The sequence below is a fragment of the Pezoporus occidentalis genome, unplaced genomic scaffold (genome assembly GCF_034315485.1).
Source record: "Pezoporus occidentalis ecotype Australia unplaced genomic scaffold, CSIRO_AGI_Poc_V1 ctg123, whole genome shotgun sequence".
Taxonomy (NCBI): Eukaryota; Metazoa; Chordata; class Aves; order Psittaciformes; family Psittacidae; genus Pezoporus; species Pezoporus occidentalis.
In genome coordinates, this window is record NW_026913027.1 from 1,351,287 (window position 1) to 1,372,870 (window position 21,584).

Here is a 21,584-nt window from a genome sequence, read left to right on the forward strand (position 1 = left end):
TTGTTCTGGCAGTGCAATGAGTCTTAGGCTAAAGCATAGGTGTATATTTGCACTTGAGACTTTCTTCCTAGAATCAGTGATAGCTATGCATGCTGGAAGTAAAGCTTGATTTTACTGAGGAAGAAAAACATCAGATAAGTAAGAAAACATAAGATGAGTAACAAGGTCAGAATAAACAAGCTGTCATATGCAGATGGAAAAAATCCTGAGGTTCTGTGCCATGAAGAGGATAGTAAGGGTAAACCACAGATTGCTCATCTGGAGTCAGACAAGGAAAGCTTTGCAACTGATAGACCAGCGGTCTCTCAGCCTGCCTCAAACCCCGGCACTTCACTGCTGTCACTGTACTGCATCATTGTCAGTTCATGTGAAAATTCGCCTTTCTGCATCAGCTTGAAGAATATAGACTCTGTGCTCATGATTTCTGCATTCCCCAGCAAATTCCTAATACTTTCAAAATAAAAGGATAAATTATTTTACGTTTTTTCTAAATAGAAATTAATATAACTTGGTGTACTTTAAAAAGGAGAAATAGCAGAGGTTCCAGAATGTTCCTGAGTACGTTGGCCTGGATACACTGTGGCCCACCTGGAAAAGCACAAGCCATCTCTCTGATACCTTCCACTGCCTGCCTATCTAGCTCTTTAAACAGTAAGAAATTCCATTTATGGGGAAAGGCAGAAATTAGTGTGAAAATGGAGGAGCAGAGATGATGGGTGACTGTTTGACTTGTACCTGAAGGACTGCCAGTGTTTGGAGCTGCAGCCTAAGATCTGGCTCATTAATGGATTTTTTGAGGCTGAAAAAATCCATGGTGTTCGTGCTGTTTGATTTTTCTCTAGGACATTTAAAAAAAAAATAAAAATATCATCCTTCAGTTTGTATTTGACACTCATAATTTCTGTTTAGTTCTAGAAATTCTCATTTCTAAACTGAGAATTTCTCAGCTCTTCTCACAGTCTTACAGCTGCCTTCCTTTCTTTGAGGTAAAAGACTGTCAAATTCTTTATACTTTTTGTTCTTAACATTCATGAAAGGAGCCAGTACATTAAATCCATTTGTTTCTCCTATTGCTACATACACACACCTCTCTCTCTGCATTCCCCTTTTCCTCCTTCTCTCTGTCCCTATTGCCATCTCCACAAAAAGAGTATTGGCAGAAAAAAACTATGTATTTCTTAGGTTTGGCTTTCACCTTTAGGGAAGTATGACTGACCACTGAAAGTTTTCCTGTTGCTTCATAAAAACAAAAAATGCATCAAGGGAACACTGAAATTCCAAGCTTAAGTAGTCAAAGGTCAAAGAAAGGCAGAAGAAGGCACCCTCACATTAAGTAACTCATCTTTCCTGTGTTTCTCATGAAACCAGTTTCACCTTTCACACTTAAATGCCATTTTGCTAAGGATGTATGGCCTGATCATTCAAGCAGTTACTTGGTCTTGTATATACTTGCTCTTCTGCATAGTTACTGTACTAAAGGCAATGTCTTTTTCTAATCTACCAAACTATTCAGATCAGATTCAAAGTGAAATTGCTTGTACAGAGTGTTTGGGTAAAATAAACACTGAACTGTGACATGATTGAATTAATTGCTTGCCGAGAAACGGATAGTTTAGAAAGGTGAAATGTGATGTATAAATATTTGAGGAAGCGCATGCACAAAAGCGCAGAGTAACAGTGAATTATGTTTATTTCTAGTCTTAACCTCCCATGGGGCATGGTTTCTAAAGGGACTGTCAAAATGAGGAGGCCATAGCTGTGATGCACCTAAGTACTGCAGAGTCCTTCTTGGAAGCTTCCATATAGGAATAGGAATTCTGGCTTTATCCCCTTTTTGGGGTCAGCAGCTAAATATTTCAGATTGTCCATTGAACTTTTGCAGTGTTTTTTTCTGAAGAGCTCTTCCTTTTCTTTAGGCCTTATATATGTTCCTAAGGAATTAATTTGTTCAATAAAACAGACTAATTCAACAGAAAACATCTGTACCACAAAAGGCTGGTATAACTAGGGCAGCCCTAGCATGTGTTCAGTTTAGGATTAGTTTTCTATCCAAGAAGAGCTCGAGTGTTAGAGGTATTTTCTGCACAATGGCTTTGGAGAGAGTCTGTGTGGCAATGAATTAACTACCATATCCCCAGTCCAGAGTCCATCTGACTTACTGCTGTAGTTAAACTGTCCTGCATGATGTATCAGCTTGAGCATCTACTCTGTAGGAGGATTAGTTGGCCATCAGGCACCTTTGTAGCATGGCTACAAACCATACTGTTAACAGCCGTGATACCAGGAGAGCAGGTGCTCGCTGCCAAAGTCATTACAGCCCTTTCTGATGTGGCCATTGCACCAGCTTCTAGCCAAAAAGAGTGGTAGTTCTGAAGTGCTTCAAGAACTTATCACCAGAGGCCTGAGGCCAGGATGCTTCTCTGGTGTAGCATAGACCTGCTGTCTTTCTTTGTACTGCTTTGATTCCCAAAGTATTTTCAAGATGGAAAGAAACAGAGCCACAGCACTGTTACAGTTACAAACTTTCCAAGCCAATTTTGGCTAATCAACGCAGATATCCAGCATAGTGTCTGCTCTGACCTGGGGACTGGCAAAAACCGATCTTGCTGCACAACCTCCAGATACTCCTTCTAGATCCAACATTCTTCATGGCCAGTTGCCATCCCTTGAGGTCCAGGAAATCCTGTTACAGAACTCCAAAACAGCTGTCAGGATATATTTCCATCATGGTGAATTGGTCCTCAGTAAGGGAAGCTCAACAGCTTGAAAGTTGTTGACATTTAGTACTTCTAATCCTACACTACTTATAGGATGCAACCCATGTAGGCTTTTTATGTAGCTCTGTTAAGATCCATCTTTTCAATATTCTTAACTGGATATTTGTTAGACGTATTTGGCCTCTTTCTACCCTACAATACTGACCTTCCATGAAAAGCCATTTTCTTTTGTAAACTCAGGTTTCAATTCACCTGTCCCAAAGATGACATGGTTTTCATTAAGGCTTTGCCTTGCTACTTATGCACCTATTTGTAAAGGCTCTTCATATCAGCTAATATTTAAACAGAAGGATAATAGACTTCTGATTCTTTTTGCCTTCTTTAGGCAGCATCAGCTGAACTTCACTATGAAAACATTGACAGATCTTTAGCTACACCAATCAAAATATCATTGGCAGGTGTCCTTTCTACAGCCATATGTGACATCAGGAGGAAAAAAATCACCTTCTATCTGTAGCTAAGATTTGGTTTATTTATGGACAACATCACAGCGCTTTAATTGTTCTGTATGATTATACGCTGATGTGTATTTGCCATGAGGGAGATGGATTAGCCTGTTTTGCCAATTTGCCAACTGGCTTGTACCCTGAAGGTCAAAAGCAAACTATGGCTTTCACTGCTTCAAAAATATATCGGTGTCAGAAATTTATAGAGAAGCAGCACAGAGTTATTCCAGCTGAATTCTTCCAAATGCTCTACCTTGGACAATGCTGTTATAATTCCAGTTGCAAGGATCAGTGCTGCAGTCATTATTCAAGTAATGTAATGAAATCATTCATTTCTGCTGGCCTGAGTGGGCATTTCTTGCTGCCTTTACCTGTGTTGTGATCTGCGTTGAAATATATGCAGAGATTCAGTGTCTTCTACAGTGACTTTATTTCTTTGGTTTAGTCAGCTGTTCCTGGAAAAGTCATCCATCCCACTTTTGCAGTCTTCACTTTGGACTGTAGAAGGAATAAGGAGAGTTGTGCATGCTTTTGCCTAAAAGTAAGGGAGGCCTAGCTAAGGACCAAACTAAGTTGATCTCAGGCAGAGGTCCACAGACATCTCCAAGGAGAGCTGTCTCTTTTCACCATTTTGATTCCCAAAGAGTTAACAGCACTGTTAAAGTTCAGATTCCACATTGTCCAAGAGATTGACCTCAGCAGTCACACCTACCATACAGCAAAGAGGTCAACTGCAAACATTGTAAAGGCTTTATCTCATGCTTTCAAAAGAACAAGTGAATTTTTCTAATCATTAGTTTGTGAAAAAACAAATGCTTCTCTGATGTAAAGCACTAAAAACCAAAAGCCCATTGTAATGCTCCCAAAATAAATGTGAATATTCTGTTTGAATTAATTCCTTCCTGTCTTGTTTATCACTTTGCTCATGTAATTTTAGTGTTTTCCTACTTCAGTCATCCTCTGGCAAGTCACCCAAAAAACGCCCAGAGATCGTTGGCTGTTATCAGTTCAACCATCTGACAGTGGATGTGCACAGGAGATTAGGTTCCGTTTCTCATTTAGTGTCCCCCTTCTCTAAAAGATGTAAATAGAGAATAGGAATTTCATACTTAGTTCCAAGTGAGACTGATTATAAAATATTTTCTGTGAAACCCACCTGTGCTGGGAAAAGTCATCCTTGGAATATTTCAGTCTCGGCACCTTTACAGCATACTGAATCCAGTTATGATTGTATGTGAAAATCTATTCTTCAGACATACTCAACATATGATTCAGTTGACCTGTGCAGTATGGGTTGATTTACTGCATACATGACAAAATAATACAGTAGGATGGAAGACTGATGGTACACTATTTTAATGCCACCAGGGCTTCAGTATAGTCAACTTTCTGCTTACTGTCTGCGGATCTTTGTTTCTTTATTTATAGGCTGTCATCCAAAATCCCTTGATGCTAATGAGTCATCTCCCTCTGAGGCACATAGGCAGTGCTTTTCAGAAAGACAAAAATCAAACTTGTGACTACTGACTACTACTGTCAGGTGGAAAGGAAGTTCTGGCTAATTGAAGGTGCAGCATCAACAAACTGAACAAAAAAACCTCATCTTCTGTTCTTAGATTGACACCTTTAACATGGAGCCTTTAGATTAAGGGAGTGAATTACGAAGAGAAAATGGATGCCAGGGTTGTTTGGTGGGGTGGAGACTCAGCTAGCATAAATTTGTGTAACTGCAGTGGTGCCACCAGTGCAATCCCAGTGTTTCAGGTGAGAATCCAGCCCTGAGTCACTAATTCATTGCAGCACTATGCCTCAAATATTATAGACTGAAAAGTTATAGAATCCGTGACAGAGCTGATGTCTCTGACATCCTGTCCTGTAATCATTTCTCTAGACTCTGTTCAGCATAAGTAGGTCAATTTCTGTCCTCCTTACTTCAGGACATTTGTCATAATTCCACTGAATCCATTTATACCATTGAAGCAACCTAATTATAATTGGGAAAAGAATACTGGCAGTTCTTAGTCACAAAAACATTCATCCTAAAATGATTATATGGAGATGGTATATATTTAGCATATCTATTTTTGGTCAAGCTCTCTCTAGCAAGATGGGTGGTAATTTTACGAAGGGTAAAAATGGATCAGCAGCCTCTTCCTTCGGCATAGCATCTTGCAAAGCATAAAACCTCTTTAAAACTGAAGTGCTTTGGAAAATGCAAAATGTTGTAATTGTTGCAAATTGATATGTGCAGAGTAGAGTAATTTAAAAATCATTAGAAATGTGCATTTTTTTTAAAGTGCTTTAGAAAGAAATGAAGGCATAATATAGTATATTAATATAGTTCAAGACATCTCAAATTGGTTTCAAAGCTAAACATCAAAAACTGCTACTTGAAAAATAATTAGGTAAAACCATTTCATAACAATCAGAAAACTCTTCAGGTTTAGCAATTTGCAATGTATGGGTGTCAGTCATTCTCATTTCCTAAGGACAAGGATATTCACTACAGACAGCTCACAGGAGTGAAAATAGCCTTGAAATTTCCTCAATGTGTGATGTAACCTGTCATGTGTTTTCTATAGACTGCTCTGTTCCATGTTGATACTTCTACTCTACTCCCTGTTGTAGACAAATCTCAAGAACTTTTTAATTACACTATAACCATCTTTTATTGTTTTGTTCTGAAGAACTGATGGACTTAATTTCATCTAACTGTCCTCTTCCTTTAATTTGTGAGGAGCTTTGACTATTACTGCTCTGCTAATTAAAAGGATGATTGAGGTTTCCCCTGCTGTACATTGGCTGACATTGTAGAAAGACTGTTCTTACTACTCTATATTTCATTGGGGAAAAAAAGCCAATGCGTGACTAGTTTGATTTGTATCTTCTGTAGAGCTGCAAGAATTTGCAAAAAGATATAGGGTGAGCAAGATTTCTATTAAAAACTTGGTAGTCAGAGATTGAAATACTTAATATGTGTTGCTGGAGAATTTAAAACATGAGAAATTTAAGGCAGTGAAGAAGTACTCCAATAAAAATTAATTCTCCTGCATGTTGAAGTCAGTCCAGAGGGAACCAGAAATACCTGATGTAGTCATGTATTGATTTAAGAAATAGGATAAGTCAAGGGTATGAGATATACAATGAGGAAACTTCAGTTTTTCAACTGATTGCTGCTTATTTTGCAGATATGCCAAAAATAATGGCTCTTTCCTTCCCTTTTTCTTCCTGAAAATTAAGTTTCTTAATCTATTGCTGTCTGCGCCTCGTTCAGCAATTATTGGAAATATCCCTCATTCAAATGTAAACTTAATTTGCTAAAGTCAGCTTTTGTAAATCTTTGTCAGAAAGTATTACTTATTCCACTGGGTGGAATCCACAGACCCAATTCTGGATGCTTCTATCCCAACAGCTCTTCTCTTATCCAGGAACAGGATACCAAAATTGCTGCTGACAGCAGCATGGTCGTGTTCATATTACCTTCTAGGTAGCTAACAAGGAGTTCCCGCTCTGTGTGCAAGGAATCATGTCTCTATGGGGAATCTGTTGTGTCCAGGAACCATCCACCACAAGGTGTTTTCTGCTAGGCCAGCCCCAGAAGATCTGTTTTGAGAGTTATGCTCATTAGGATCCTTAGGTGACACCCGTGTAAAATCATGCAGACTGTGAAACTAGAGAATTTAACATAAAGCTGTGACAACCTCAGTTGGGTGATTATCTGGTAGCAAACCCTGGCAAATAAGTGGGATTTTAGGAGGAATTGAGGTGCCAAAGTGGTTCAAGCACCTCAGTGTTAGCTAAGCTGAACAAAGACTTTAAAGGTCTAAATTTTGGATTTAGACATTTAAAGTTGTAGTGAATTGCCTGTATTCCTTTTTTTGCATCTCAACCTTCTTGCCTGCGTAGTAGTCAATCTAGACAGTGTTAAAGAACAATAGTAAAACACCTAACAGGATATAGTATGGAAAGGACTTTTGTGAACATCCTGTGTCCAATAAAATACTAAGATGGATATTCTGAATATGAAAGGCTCGTACTTCAGGAGAGCCCTTTATAAAAGAGGTCTCTAAAGTAGAGAAGTGGTGGGAAGGTTCTGCTGGTGTAATAGATCTTGTGAGGAAGGGGAAAAATCAGCCTAAGTGGACAACAGAACAGTAGTGAGATACAAAGCCTTCAACTTCTAATTGCCAAGCTAAGTTCAGTGATGAAACTCTGACAAGTTATCCATGCCACGAGCATTTAAAGAGCGCTTCTTGTGTTAGGTGTGAGCTTCCCTTCCACACAGCTGGAAAAGCACAAATGGGAATTGGTAGAGCAAAAGTACAAAAAAGCGCTAAAAGAACTAGAGGCTTTGTCCTTCATGAATTTCAGAACACCTATTGTGCAAAATGTGTTGCATCAGTCCCTGAAAAGCAGGTATTTATAAAGTTGGGGGGGGGGGGGGGTATTGTCATGGTAAGCGTTCTACAAAAATAGCTATCATTTCAATATGCTTATGCAGCAGAGTCTGTGGATTTTAACTTCTGAAAATAGGGACTTGCTATGAGAAAAGTCAAAATCGGGAACTTTCTTTTGTCCTCTATATTGTATTTTTAAGTTTTTTGATTGTGTAGATTGTTGCAAGGGTAATATATGTAGGCATCTAAGGAATTCCTGGTCCCTGGTCTCCTTAAGGACTTTTGCTTAAATATTTAGTCTCAAGCAATATTTTTTAAAGAAAACTAAATTTATAGTAATTATACAAGAATATTTCAATTCTGTTAAAGCAAAAACTCCTTGTGTATTTTAGCTGCAGTGCATCTTTCTGCATGTCACTCTTCAGTTTAGGAAGCCTTGGCTATTTTATAAACAGATTGTTAAAATCATACTGATCACCTTGTGATCCAAAATCGTTTTCTGATGGACTGCAGAAAGCTGACTCTTCACTTGGCACATCTGTATTTTCCTCTTCTGGTCACCCATGCATTTGCTACAAAAACACCTTCAAGAAGGGGGCCAGCCCAGCTGTGGCTGTATCTTTGAGCACTGTGTAATGAGGCAGCGTGTCCTGGGAATAACACAACTGCCTCAGCAAAGCAGAGTTTGCATGGGCAAGAGGGACCAGGGAGAAGTGATGAGTTAGTAAAAAAATGTCAGCAGCACGGAAGGGAATGAGCAAAATAATAAAGCACACTCATTCACTTCTTAAAGTCTGCAAAGCTTTTGATCAGGGACACTGAGGAGGTGATAGCAGTGCTCACTTAATGCCCAGGGTTGTGTGCCCAAAGTGCTGCTTCCCCCTGGTGCAGGAAAACTGCAAGTCATGAGCTGCATCTTTGCTTCAGTAGCAGTTGCCAAATGCATGTTGCTATTCCTGTTTGTGCTGCTGACACAGAGGAAGTTATGGTTTATTTACTGGGAGCTGCTTCGTCTCTCTCTGTACTTATCTTCACAAACACAGCAATGAACACACAACTGTTTGCTCCTTGTCCATGTAAGCAGTGTTCATAGTCAATCACTGTGCACTATGTGACTTTTGCTAATTGAGGCTGCTCTCCTTGCTTTTCTGCAAGAGCATGTTATGCCTGGCTCTTGAGGTTGTCCAAGAAACTGTTTAATTATGCTAAAAACAGAGGAAGCAAAGCCAGCTTCTTCAATGGATTTTTGGTTTGATTGTGAACCTGAGGTGTTACTTAGAACTCATATTAGTCTTTACTGCGATACAAATTGATGGTTGGGCATCCGACCATCCAAAACATGAGTTCCTAAAACTTGTGTTTAGATGATCCGCTGTTTCTGTCTGTCCGTGTAGTTTGGTTCTTCACTGAAAGAAAAGAATATAAAAACTGGAGTATGTCCTTTGAAAAGCATCCAGTCCCAGGTGTGTTGATGTCAATTCTGCAGGTCACTGTCCCCTTTCTTTCTGAGTGCCAGCTCGGTGTCCGATTCGGGCAGTGGTGGCACCTGTGCCACTTTTGGGCTACCACTACTTTTACACAGGTGAATCTGAATAGGTATTCCTGTGATATATTGAGAAGCAGTACCAGTGCCCACCTTTTCAGCATTTTGAGCCCTTAGGAGATACGGTAAGTAAAATACATCTTCAATACTGAAGTCAGCAGGCACATCTAACGTACAATGCACGGGACTGGGTGAGCAATTTTTGAGTGGACCCATATTCAAAGGTCATCCTGTAAGCCAGAGAATTAAAGATGGTGTCTTCTCTTTGCAAATGGTGCTTAAATAAATCATTACTTCTTTCCTGAATATTACTAATCAAATCTATTAATGAAATAATTGTGGAAATTGTTATGCTCCAAGCAGAGCCCTAGTCAGTGTTCGTAATAGTACTTCTGTGTATCATGAAGGGTTTAGTGCTTATGTAAAGATGTATCCTGATCCACTCAGGCAATCTGGTGAAACTTCGCTGAAAAGAAGTGTCTCAAAATGTTATTTTCTTTGGATGCTTTATTATTTCAGGCTGAACCTGTGAGACAGCTTATAAATGTACCACTGAGTCATCTCTTTGCCCGTTTCCTTTTTCTCTGCAAAGCCATTTGCTTGCTCTCCATGTTTCTCATAGTTTTCGTAGGCCTCATGCTTTTTCTGAATCTTATGGTCTGCCACTTACTCAACAAGTTTCCCATTTTTCAGCCCAAGGAAGTGTGGACTGCATTTTCCCCTCTGTGAGTGAATACAAGGGCATAGCTGTAATAGCTTTCATAGCTTTCATCTCACTCATTACTGCTCATGATAGATTGTTCTGGACTGTTTTCTTACTAGTCTCCTGATCAAATAAAATATCCAACAAGGTAGACGTTGCATGGCATTTCCTTTTGTGGTTCTGAGTGTAGTGTGAAGGATTTAAGAGCTTGTTAGTCAGAGTATGAATCTCCAGTGACAACTGTAATCTCAGTGCTTTACAACACATGCAACTTGAAATCAAACAGTGGAGACAAATTATAAAACAGGACCAAATTTGACAAGGAAACTCCACGTTTGCTTGGGAAACAGTATTTAAAAATGTGTTGGTCAGATTACCGAAGGTTCTCCTCACCTTTGTGTCAGTCTAATCTTCTTTGCCATTATTACTTCTGCTCATTTATTTTAAATGTTTCCCACAAAGGCTTCGTCCGACCTGCCAACCTGTTATCACCTCTGAGAAAGAGATGGGTTCTGTAGCTGAAGTCCCCTGTGTGGCAAGCACAGTGTCATTGTATTCTGCTTTGCACCAGTAGCAGGGCTGGGTAAACAGAGATATACCCAATGGCAAATGAGTAATCCCTTTCAGTGGTGTCCATTTTCAGAGCTTCAGGTGCCTGAAATGAAATCTCTGTTACTATGTTTACCATTACCAGTCCCGATTCTGCAGGCTGTATTGATTAGATTTTTGCACTGTAAAAAGACCATTTTGAACCAGAGCGAAATCGATAAAGGGTGAGAGTTTTTATATATACAAATTGGATTTGGATCAGGAAGAAAATATTCTTCATCAGAACAAAAATAAAGCTGAAAAAAAAAAGTGTGATAAAAAATCTAAGGAAAGGAAAAAATTACTCTCTCGTTTCCCCTGCCTCTGCTCTGTTTGCCTTTTGGACCTCTCTGTCCACTGATTATTTTTCTACACAAATTTTCCAGCAAATTGAGTTTGGGAAAGTTTCTTTCAAATAGGTGTAGCATTATCACAACCTATGTTACAGTTTTCTAAAAAATGCAGGTACATTTGTATACTTCGAGAGACACTGTAGCATTAATGGCAGCCTTCATACTAGAAGTCAGAGGAGGAATTTATAGTGCTTAATGCATCAGAAATAAGTTCAGTGAGACTGTGGTAGGATTATTTCCAGCAAGCAATTAAAACTGTCATTAGATTGATGGTGAAACATTCTGAGTAACAAACAGCAAGGATGTGGCATTTTAGTTCCAGTGGTTTTGTTTTACATGCTGTGGCCTGTGGTAAGAAGATAAGGAAGGTAGTTACATATCTGTGAGGCAACACATCAGAAAAGCTTTCTGCATACATCTTACAGTAGAAAGGTTTATAATGGACAGTGTTTGGAGGACAGTTTTGAAGAAGTTTTGCCTTTGGTAGAAGTAGTTTATCATTGTGTGGTAATTCTGTCTGAATTATCCCAAGTAGTAGTCAGGGCTGTGTGGAGTTTAGATTGACCCTTATTTTTTTTCTGGAAATACCAACTATTCAGTAGTACTTCTTTGCAACTCTTGTCTCTCTAAAGAAGACCTGACCGCTTGAAGTGCCTCATTGCCTCCTGGTAGGACACCTCCTGGGATAACATGAAGAGGAGTGCCAGGATCTGTCCTTTATTCAGCTGGATTGATTTCAGCTGTGCTATTTTTTAGTTGTCAGTGAGACCACCCAAAATCTTATTTACTGCAAACACTAATTTATTTCATAGCAAAACCAATAGATCTATTGAAGAGAAAATAGGAAACAGTATCAGTCACGTAATCAATAGGAAAAGGGGTACTTAATAGGAGGCTGAGTAATAGGAGATATAAAGAAGTTGTAAGAGAATAAGAGTTTAAGGACTGTCCATGTGGTTGTGTAATGCACGGTAAACTGTAAATAGTTGTAATATCTTATGAGCCTCTCTAACATCATTCAGAGCCAGAAATGAGGGCAAATATGATTTGGAGTAGGACCCATCTTCTTGATTTTTCAAAATCATTCTTCTTCTGCTTAACATAGCTTTAAATGCTTATTACAGTCTCTTCCTTCATGATAGTGTCAGGAAGGATAAATATCAACAGCTGAATAAATTTAAGCATTCTAGTCTGATAACAGACTGTAATAGAAAACTATTTCAGACACTAATGTCTCATGTTTCGGGTGAGATGAATCTCACTCTGTGTTTTTTGTTGGGATGTTCCACCAAGTCCCACTCTGCAAGAGCAAAATCTTTGGAAGTGACTTTGGAGATATGTGTGAGAATAAGTTCCGTGCAACACTTTTGCAGTGTTCATGTATTTAACATGGAAGTGTTGTTTTGAATTCATTCACACAAACAGCACAAACTGCTCAAACCCACAAATAGTTGTGGTATTGTGAGATGACCTTAATATATTTCATTGTCAGATGTAAGTGTGCAATGTGCAGGGAGAAGGACAAGTAGTATTGCAGCAAGAGAATTCTAGATGGAAAGGGTATTTGCCTGTGAAGATGGTCTAGTGATGGTATGGATTACATAGTCCTGTTGGAGGTTCTCTGTTGTTGGGAGCTTTTAAGGGATGCCAGGTATGATTTAATTTGAAACAATTAAGAGGAGATGATCATGTGAAGTCTTTTGCAGCTCTGTTTTCTGTCTACATTAAAACAGGTAAACAGCTACATGAGATAACATGAGATACATGTCAGAACTCTGTTATTTTAGTATTCTGAGAGTAGAGCAGTAGAGGCTGTTATTGTTGGTTTTGCCAAACAGTTTTCAGTTGTTTGGTAATGATGTATCATATTGATTTTTTTTTTTTTTTTGATTGCACCAAATTTCACCTAAAGTTCTGTGACATTTACCCTTCACGTGTTCCTTGGTGTTGTGAAGGATGGGGAGAAGATGTAGCAGCAGTTGTTACAGAATGCATCTTTGCTTTCTTTTCCACACAGGAACCTGATTCCTGTTTACCCGAGGAAACCCTGCAGCTGACAGCCAAAGACTTCAAAATCAATGTTTTGTAGACACTTCCAAGTCCCTTTGATTTCAGGCTTGAAGAGCAGGTGCCACTGAATGCTGGCATAGCCTGTGTAATAGACCTGTGCTGCCTCTATAGCAAAACTGTTCATAGCTTGATGATTTGTTGGCATAGCTGTGGTTGCCCAAGAATGTAGAAGATTGTACACCTAGCCAGTGTACTGTGATGCTGTTGGAGAAGCCTAGATTGGACGCAGTTATAACATTGACATTGCCAAAGGAGTTTATTTAAATTAGGCAAATAATATAAGCTGTACCATAAAAATAAAATCTCTTCTCCTACAGATATGTAAAATTTTGGTATCGACGTTAAACCTCTACAGTGCATTCTCTCAGGTAACATTCTCCAGGGGGCACAGCTTTCAATTAGGTTTTACTGGGAAAAAAAAAAAAAAAAAAAGAAATACCTCAAGTGCTTTTGAAACTCTTAAAACTTTAAATTTTTTGAACTTTTTTTCCCGGTGTAAAAGATTATATTAATAAAGTCAGTTTCTGAAAATGAAAGCTAGAACATAGTTGTCTCCAGGACACAACGGGAAGGTAATTTAAAAAGCTCAAGAACATTGTTAAAATTATCATGCAAGCTTATTAAATGCAATGTATATTTAAATTGAAGAAAAACTTTCTTTATTAGTCTTAGATAGGTGATTTTTTGCTGCCTCTAGCAGTTAACCTTATTGGGCAAAAGTCAAGATAGACTAATTTCTAATCTTTATGGAAAACCAGTTATTAAAAAATAGATAGCAAAATTATTAATATGATACTTAAGGTTTAGACTGTCTGCAGAACAAGACTCACCACTGAATGTGAAGAAAAATAAAATGAAAGTGTTTTCATAGGAAGTACTTGACCACTTGTATTTACATATATTTTTTTGGTCTTTGCCTGATTTTCTAACAGTTATTTCTGAAACATGTTGAATTAACATTCAAATCTTCCCTTATCATTACAAATTATAAAATATTTAGCTTTAATTTCCCTTTCGTATCACATAAGTAGAAACTTATTATAAAACATATTTGAAAGAGCTCATTGTTGACTTAGGTAATTAAAATGAAGACTGTGGAGTGAATTTTTAATGCTTTTTAGATTAGCTCAGGAATGATCAACATATTGGTCTCCTTCTCAAGAATATGTACAAATAATGGTTCACAGCTCACATTTGCCTTCTTCCAAGAAAATAATGGGCGTTCAGAATTAAGGACATGTCAGTCAAAATTCTAGATGGAGTTGAACATTTTTTAAGTCTCTTGTTTATTAATTGGTTTAAGTCTAAGGACTCTGAATTTTAGATTTGATAAAGATTGTATTTCATTAAAGTCTTTAAGAAACTGCAGGGGCTGGTTGAGGCCATCTCCCAGCAATGTGCCAGCACATTCCTCGCAGCAGGTCTGCACTGCGGAGCTTTTTTTAGAGAAGGAAATTAACTTTGCAGCCTTACACTTAGAGAACCTTGTTTTGATTGCAAAGGGTGCAGATACAAAAACTGAAACAGAGCCATGAATTACTGTGAATTAGGGTGGCTCTGTTGTTTTTGTGGGAGCCATGAAAATTCACACCATTCACACACATTCACACCATACACACAATATGAAGATCTGGTCTCTTAGCTGTAGGCCAGCCTTCAACCCACTGTGCTCCTCCCCAAGATCTGCCTAGAGCTCAGGCAGGCAAGTTGGGTGGGTGGATATGCCAATAAACAAAGAGCAGTGGGAGTGAAGAGGTTGGTTTTATGTAAGGCTACAACCCTAAACACCAACATTGTTGACGAAGTGTGTGAGGTGCACTGGACGTTGTGAGAATGATTGGCAGTTAATGTAACAGCACAGATAAAGGCTTGTGATGTAATATCCCCAAGTCAGCTATTCCGAACCGTACCTCCTGTCACCTCCTCCTTGCTCTTGTCCTTTGCAGTCAGACACCAGCACAGCTTGTAGCTCCTCAGCAGGACAGTCCCCATCCAGGCTGTGATCTGCCTCTCCTCCCTTGCCCTGCCTGCATTGCTGCTTTGATCCCTCGATGGGCTGATTTAGCTCAGCAAGCTGTCAGGTATTAACCCAGAAAAATAAAGTGAATAATTATCTGCCATTTTCATGATCTGAATGAGCTCACCAGTTTCAGGGGATAAGCTCCAGGCAGGGACCAGAGAGACAGGAGGTGGATGGAAAGGAGGGGGAGTAGAATTATAACTGTTTCAGTCAGAAGAAACAGAAGTCTTTGGATGTATCAACTGCTTCAAAGCTCAAAGTCCTTGCTGCATTGTGCTGGCCCGTTGTGCGTGCATTTTGGTGCTTCTGAATCACGTAGGACCATCACCTACGGAAGGAGGCAGATGCTGCATTGAGCAGAACAGTTGCATGATGTCTGGCTCGGTGTCTGACTTCAGCGCTGTCTGAATTTTTACCACATCAGCTTTGTTTGAAACTCTCTACCTATTTCAAGTTACTGTATTGTTTCCCACTGCATTCAGTCACTGTCCATTCAGTGGAGTAGCTCATCTTTTCTAGTCTGCCATGAAAACCCAGCCTCTCAATACAAATACAAATGCTAATGTGACTCCCTGCTATGCTGATATTTCTGTATTTGTTTATCTTCAGGAGGAGCTAAGAAGCTGTTTTGTGTTTAAAAAGAGGACAACCTTAACTGATAAGGCTTTTTTAAATCTAATTTGTTTGAATTAGCTGTGGATTAAAGCTGCAGGTTCTGCCACAGCATTAATAGGATGACGTTAGGCATGATTTCCCTTGCTTTGTGTGAGAAGTCTGGGGAGAATCTTGGATTTGCATGGCAGAAGAATACATTATCATGGTAAACGGCATTTCTGAAGCCTCATATTAAATCACCCAAACAAATGTAAGTCTCAAGTTTGGTCTCAGTGACCATAAAGTACTGAGGAGCAGGTCAACTAGCCTGACTGAGGAAGGTGTCTGCTCCAAACTAAGAAAACAGGTTTCACTGCATCAGGTGCTTACAGAATTTGATCTGATTTTGTTCAAAGAAGATTGAGATTAAACATGTGGGGGAAAAAAATGCATTACTAGAAGGAAAGGCAAAAGCTAGGTAAGATCATTCTGCATTCCTTTGCTGGAACAGGTTTGATGCACTTTTTTTTGTGATGCTTTTTACTCATTTACTAGTATCTGGTTACTGAGCCCTGACTTGCTGGCAGAAACAAGGTGTGAAAACTGAATACCTGGGTACAGAACAACTAACCTAATGTTTCCTACCACATAGAGCCAGTTTGTGATCCGGAACTTGTCCTGCTGTGTTGTCTTTCCAAGGCAGTGGGGTTGGGATAGAGGAAGCCACTGTATTTCAGTAGACAAAAATGAAGGAAAAATTGTTTGGCTATATATGATCTTATGTGGGAGTATAGAATTTTAAAAAAGGAGCCTTGTGGGAAGACTGTATACTGACTGGCCTAGGATATGGTTTTTATGGTAGGAAATCTTATATTTCTGTTTTGTTAATCTGATTGGATTTAGGAGCTTAAATAGCATTTCAATATTTTATTCCTTGTGTGAAACATGGGGAAAACGATGGGATACTTTCAAACATTTCAAGATCTGTTTAATGTTGGGTTGTAAATAGGAGTATGTGCAAGATCCATGTCCCTGTGGAAGGGATGTGCCTACATTGCCTTTGGCTCTGTGCTGTTTCTTTTGCTTGTTTGGAAGATGAGTTTGTTGTGATCAGACTGCTCGCAGAGGTGAGGCAGGCATGCATGCCACGTGTGGGAATGTGCTTGAGATTTTTCACAGCTGTTTCTTTGATTGATTTGCAGATGGGGAAGTGGTGGGAGCTGCTGATACGATCGGAAGCTCTGTGCGTTGCTGTTTCCCCACTTCAGTCATTCCAGCCTACATTGTCACTTCTGCATACTGATGCTCATAGTATTCCCTGAAGTTTTGGCGTCAGTTGAACTAAGCTAGTCGCACAACTGCAAAACAACTATGTGCAGACACTCAATCCAGAAGAGTCAAAAAAACCATCTCCTCCATTTACCCCAGTTTAGTGTAAACTACAGAATATTTCTTACAATCCCTTTAACAATCTTTGCCACTTACATTAAAATACCAAAAGAAGTAATTATAATGAACTGGAGGGAGATCAGGAGAGATCAAAGGCATCCTTCTAGCAGCCTAAATCCTTGAAGTAGCGGGTAATTTGTTAGATTTAATTCTCAGGAGTTAGTCCATGTGCCAAGCTATAAAGATAGGTTAAAATAATACCAGTAGTCCTTTGCCAGTCTAGCCTGGGGGTGGTTCTTTTGTGGTCCCAGATCTGGTGGGATTTACATCCTGATCATAGGAGCAAGTATTTGGGCCACTTCAGTACCATTAAAATGACAGAGCAAGTCCCCCATGTAGTCCTCTGGGGGGTCTCCCAGGTTTCCAAGGAACAATCAAGTAACAAAACAAAAAAGCCAAGCCAAATTATGCAGCAAGGGGGAAAAAATCCTTCCTAGTACCTGCAGGCAGGCAGTCCAAGGCATGAAGCATTAGATTAATACATGATTAGTAGGCAGCAATCAAGTCTTTCTTAGGGGATAATGCCCTAGGCTCAGCACAGGTTTTCATTTGAATACAGCAGAGCATTCTCTTTCCTTGTTTTACAGACTCTCTTGCAGGAATATCATCCAATAACTGTGTTTAGCTTGTACTCAAGTATAAAAGACACCACAGTCTGCATAGTAAAATTATTTTTTATATAGCTTTTTTTGACTTCCTCAGGACAGTACTTCACAGTTACTTTTATGGAATTTTATATTGCGTTCTTTACCATGCCTTCTGCTTCTGAAGGTAATTTTGAGTTTGACCATGCTCTTCCAGTTTGTCACCCACTGGGTCTTTCGATTACACTCTGCCATCACCCTGGCTGTTAACAAAAATAAGGGCAAGACTTTAACTCAAGACAGAGCCCAGCACATCTGCGGTGTCTGTTTCTGTCCTTCTTTTTCCTTGTGGTAAAATGATTGGAATTGATAAGATTTCAATTTAAACTTTAGAAACTTTTCTTGGTCTATACAGTGACAGGATTTGTCACTACAAATGCTTTGAAGAATGTTTATATACAATACTTCCAGGATATAAATGATCATTGTTTAAAATCTGTCAAGGGAAAAATCTTGCCACAACTAAATATGTAACAGTGACATTTGAAATCAGAGCAGGCACGATTATTTGGCTTACACTTGTAGTTCTATCAGCTGCTTTCCGAGAGGAAGAAGGAGGAAACATTTCTGTGGCAGGTTAATTGCAGAACAACAAGCAAATTCTGTCTCTTGACACTAATTATTCTAAATAAATTCAAACTACATGGAACCTTTTTATAATGAAGCCATTCTTTTCACAGAACAACTTTAGTCTAAGTGGAAGTAGATTGCAATTGGCATATTGTGATGTATTGAAATAATTCAGGATTTTCATTCCACTTTACAGTAAGTGGTCTTCTACAATGCCCAGGTAGAGAAATGCTTCTGAGCGCCATGAAGGAGGTACTCCTGTCTTCCCAAAGCAGCTCTTCTGTTTTCTTAGCAGTTGACTCATGAAAGTCAGGATGGAAAAAAAAAAAATTAATGTTTGAAGGCCATTTTAGAACAAGGTGGATCTGTATGGCCTCTCAGCCGAGTAGTATTGCATATTGCCATCAGAATGAGGTGCTGCTCTTCTGCTTTCTCCCTGTTACCTTTCTGGTGGCTCTTCTTACTGTTAAGTGAAGGCTATTTTGTAATCACTACAAACATCTGAATACTTCAGAGACGTTTTCTTGTGTATATTTAATGTGCCACTTCATTCTTTGTTTCAGCACACTTGCAATATTTGAGTTTATGATAGACTTCAGAACTGAGGTGGTGGGACCTAGGAATAGACTTGGCATGTTGGGGGTTAAAAGCCTCAGCTGAAGTCAGTCAAAAGATCTGGACTTTTTCATGTCATTATTTGTCTGCTTCAGACCCATTGCCCTACCATATCCAAAGCTATCATTTGCAGCCCCCACCCCAAACAAATAAATGATCTTGCAAATAACTGCCAAAGGAGGCAGAGAGATCGTGTGAGGTCTGTACTGGGTGATGAAATCCCATATTTGTTCCCATTGATGAGTAATATTAGTACAGAAGTGATTAAATTTAGTTATCAGTGCAAAGTCTATTTGTAGTATGAAACTGCTGTTTCATGTAATGTCTTTCTGTAATCCTGTGCAGAGCTGTGTACCCTGGACTGTGGCACCCACGGTGTCTGTTCAAGAGGGATATGCCAGTGTGAAGAGGGCTGGGTTGGACCGACCTGTGAAGAACGTACCTGCCACTCTCACTGTGCAGAACACGGCCAGTGCAAGGATGGGAAGTGCGAGTGCAGCCCTGGATGGGAAGGGGACCACTGCACCATTGGTAAGGGGATTTTGTACCTTGAAAAATAAAATGCATAAATCTTAACCATTTATACAAAGAACTGCCATAACCATCTGTCTGGTTGAAGACATTTTGGGAAACCAAAGACCCATAGTAAGGCCAGGTGTAAAAAGGTGCCTTGGCAATGATAGTGCACCCTGCTTGTCCCACAGAATAGCAGCTCAGTGCAGCTTTCTCTTTAGAGGAAATAACAGTGATGAATTATTATTTAAAAAACACACAGAAGAAAGATATCTTGGTCCAAACCTATCTTTGGCTTGTGTTCATATGTGAACTTTAAGTCAGGAAGGAAAGAATGTTCAACAAATAAAAGGTGTGAGGGGATGTAGCTGTTATCAGCTTAAGTAATTCTTGCATGGAATCTCTTGCTTTCATGTCTGGGGATTTACATATTTTACTTATTACTAGAGGTAGTTTTCCTATAGTTGGCTTCTAACAATATTCCTAATAAGGTAAGGCTTTCAGGTCTTTAGTAACCATTACTATACAATTGTAATAGTTACATTTTTAATGGAATACAACAGTTTTTTGCAAAGTCTAATAGTGTTTCTCCCTAATATGCCCCAAAGCAACATTTTTCATAAATGTTTTAATTGTTTATAATAGCAGGGTATTTAATTTTCAGAGATAAGCAGCATAAGCTCTCATGCTTGCTTCCTGCTTCATTCATTCACTGGCTCTAGAATTTGCTAAATCAGATTTAGTATATCAAGAATTAGGTTTGTGAAGGAGGAGCAGTCTAATTTTCTAAAGGTTGTGTAGAGCAAATCCAGAAAAGGACCAAAATAATTAAAAAGATAAACAGAGCTGCTCTTCACTGCCAGGTATGACCCAAGCTGTCCTCTGCATGCTTGTCATCAGATGAAGAACAATCACATCCACAGTGTTTTGATCACAGTAGCAGGAATAGATCCGACTGCAGTAAGAGGGTGACATGTTATAGCTAACTAACAGGTGGCAAGCCATAATGAAATGGTGTCCATATTTGGGTAAAGAAGTTCAATCCATCTCAGTTTTGTTCTTTTCTTTTTTAAGCTCACTACTTAGATGCTGACCTAGGTAAGTTTTTCATATCAGCTTTGTGAAACAGTAATGAAAAGATACAAAAGTATTGGGAATGAAGTGGTTTTTGTTACTTGCTATGTCTGAGCTGCTCTATTGCAAAGTTGCCAGAATAGATAAATTGTTTGTTTATGGAGATACATATATATATATATATATATATATATACACACAGAGGATTTACAGAAGAAAATGCAGTTTTTAACAAATAATGTGCTCAACTCATTTGCAAAGTTATAGCAATGTAAGCATGTTTTGTGCGGTCATCTGATGTGCTCTGTCAGGCAAATCAGATTTTTGCTCTTGCTTGCCTTTCCAGAGTAATGACAGAGCTGAGGACTTGCTCAGAAAACTTTGTGTTGATCCTGTCATACATGAGAACAAAAAGTTTGGTTTGGTTTGGTTTTTGTCACTTGTGCTTGAAGTAAGTTTCTTTTGACAGAGAAGGAGGTTTATTGGAAAGCTATCTATGCTAGATATAGTTCTCTTCAAATCGTTTGATGCAAGAGTTAAATTTGATGTTGGCTTACATCTGGTGCTGCTCATTTGGTTTACATGCCTTGCCACAGGTCCTGCTTATTCATGGTAGTGCAAGTACCCTCACTGAGTCTGACAGCAGTCCCGCAGCCATGGCCATGCTCAGCAGAGCAAATGTGCACACTACCCTCTGAAAAAATGCCACTAGCTGAAATATCAAAGTAACCACTGTTCCAGAAAGACCAGGGTGTTTATTTTGCATTTATTACTTTATTTCTTCAGAATTAGAGAATAATACAATCATGTAAGAATTTATTTGATTACAATTACAGTCTTAGAGGGTAACCACACACAGCAGCAAAATCTAGTCATATACAAGAAATGAATTAACTCAGCAGGACAATGAACTGAAGTGGAAAAACATCCCTGTTTCCCAGCACAGCTCTCACATCCTGCCCTTTCTCCCAGCTCCCCAAAAGAGGCAAATAATTGGCTTTTATGATGTATCTGGTGGTTGCCAACCTCGTGCTATTTTAGAGTAGCAACTTCCAGAATTTCAGTGTGAGTGCCACCCATCTCCAGCTCTTCCAAGCAAGAGGGTCAGGCTGTTTTCATCACATCCTGTTTTCAGATGTGATTGTCTGCCAAGGGTGAGAAGGAGAGAGATGATGTGTCTAGTGTAAGGTTGCCTGGAAATGTGCTGTGTGTGGGCTGTAAATCGCAG

The 21,584-nt window shown here is 39.1% G+C and overlaps 1 protein-coding gene across 9 annotated transcripts in view; it reads left to right on the plus strand.

The window, feature by feature from the left end:
* TENM1 (teneurin transmembrane protein 1) overlaps nucleotides 1-21,584 on the plus strand; it is an 845,211-nt gene that overhangs the window by 728,141 nt on the left and 95,486 nt on the right. For all 9 annotated transcript variants that reach the window (XM_062607456.1, XM_062607455.1, XM_062607460.1 and 6 more), the window contains one exon: nucleotides 19,115-19,300. In XM_062607456.1, coding sequence (XP_062463440.1) covers nucleotides 19,115-19,300 — 186 coding nt within the window. The remainder of the gene's footprint in view (nucleotides 1-19,114; nucleotides 19,301-21,584) is intronic.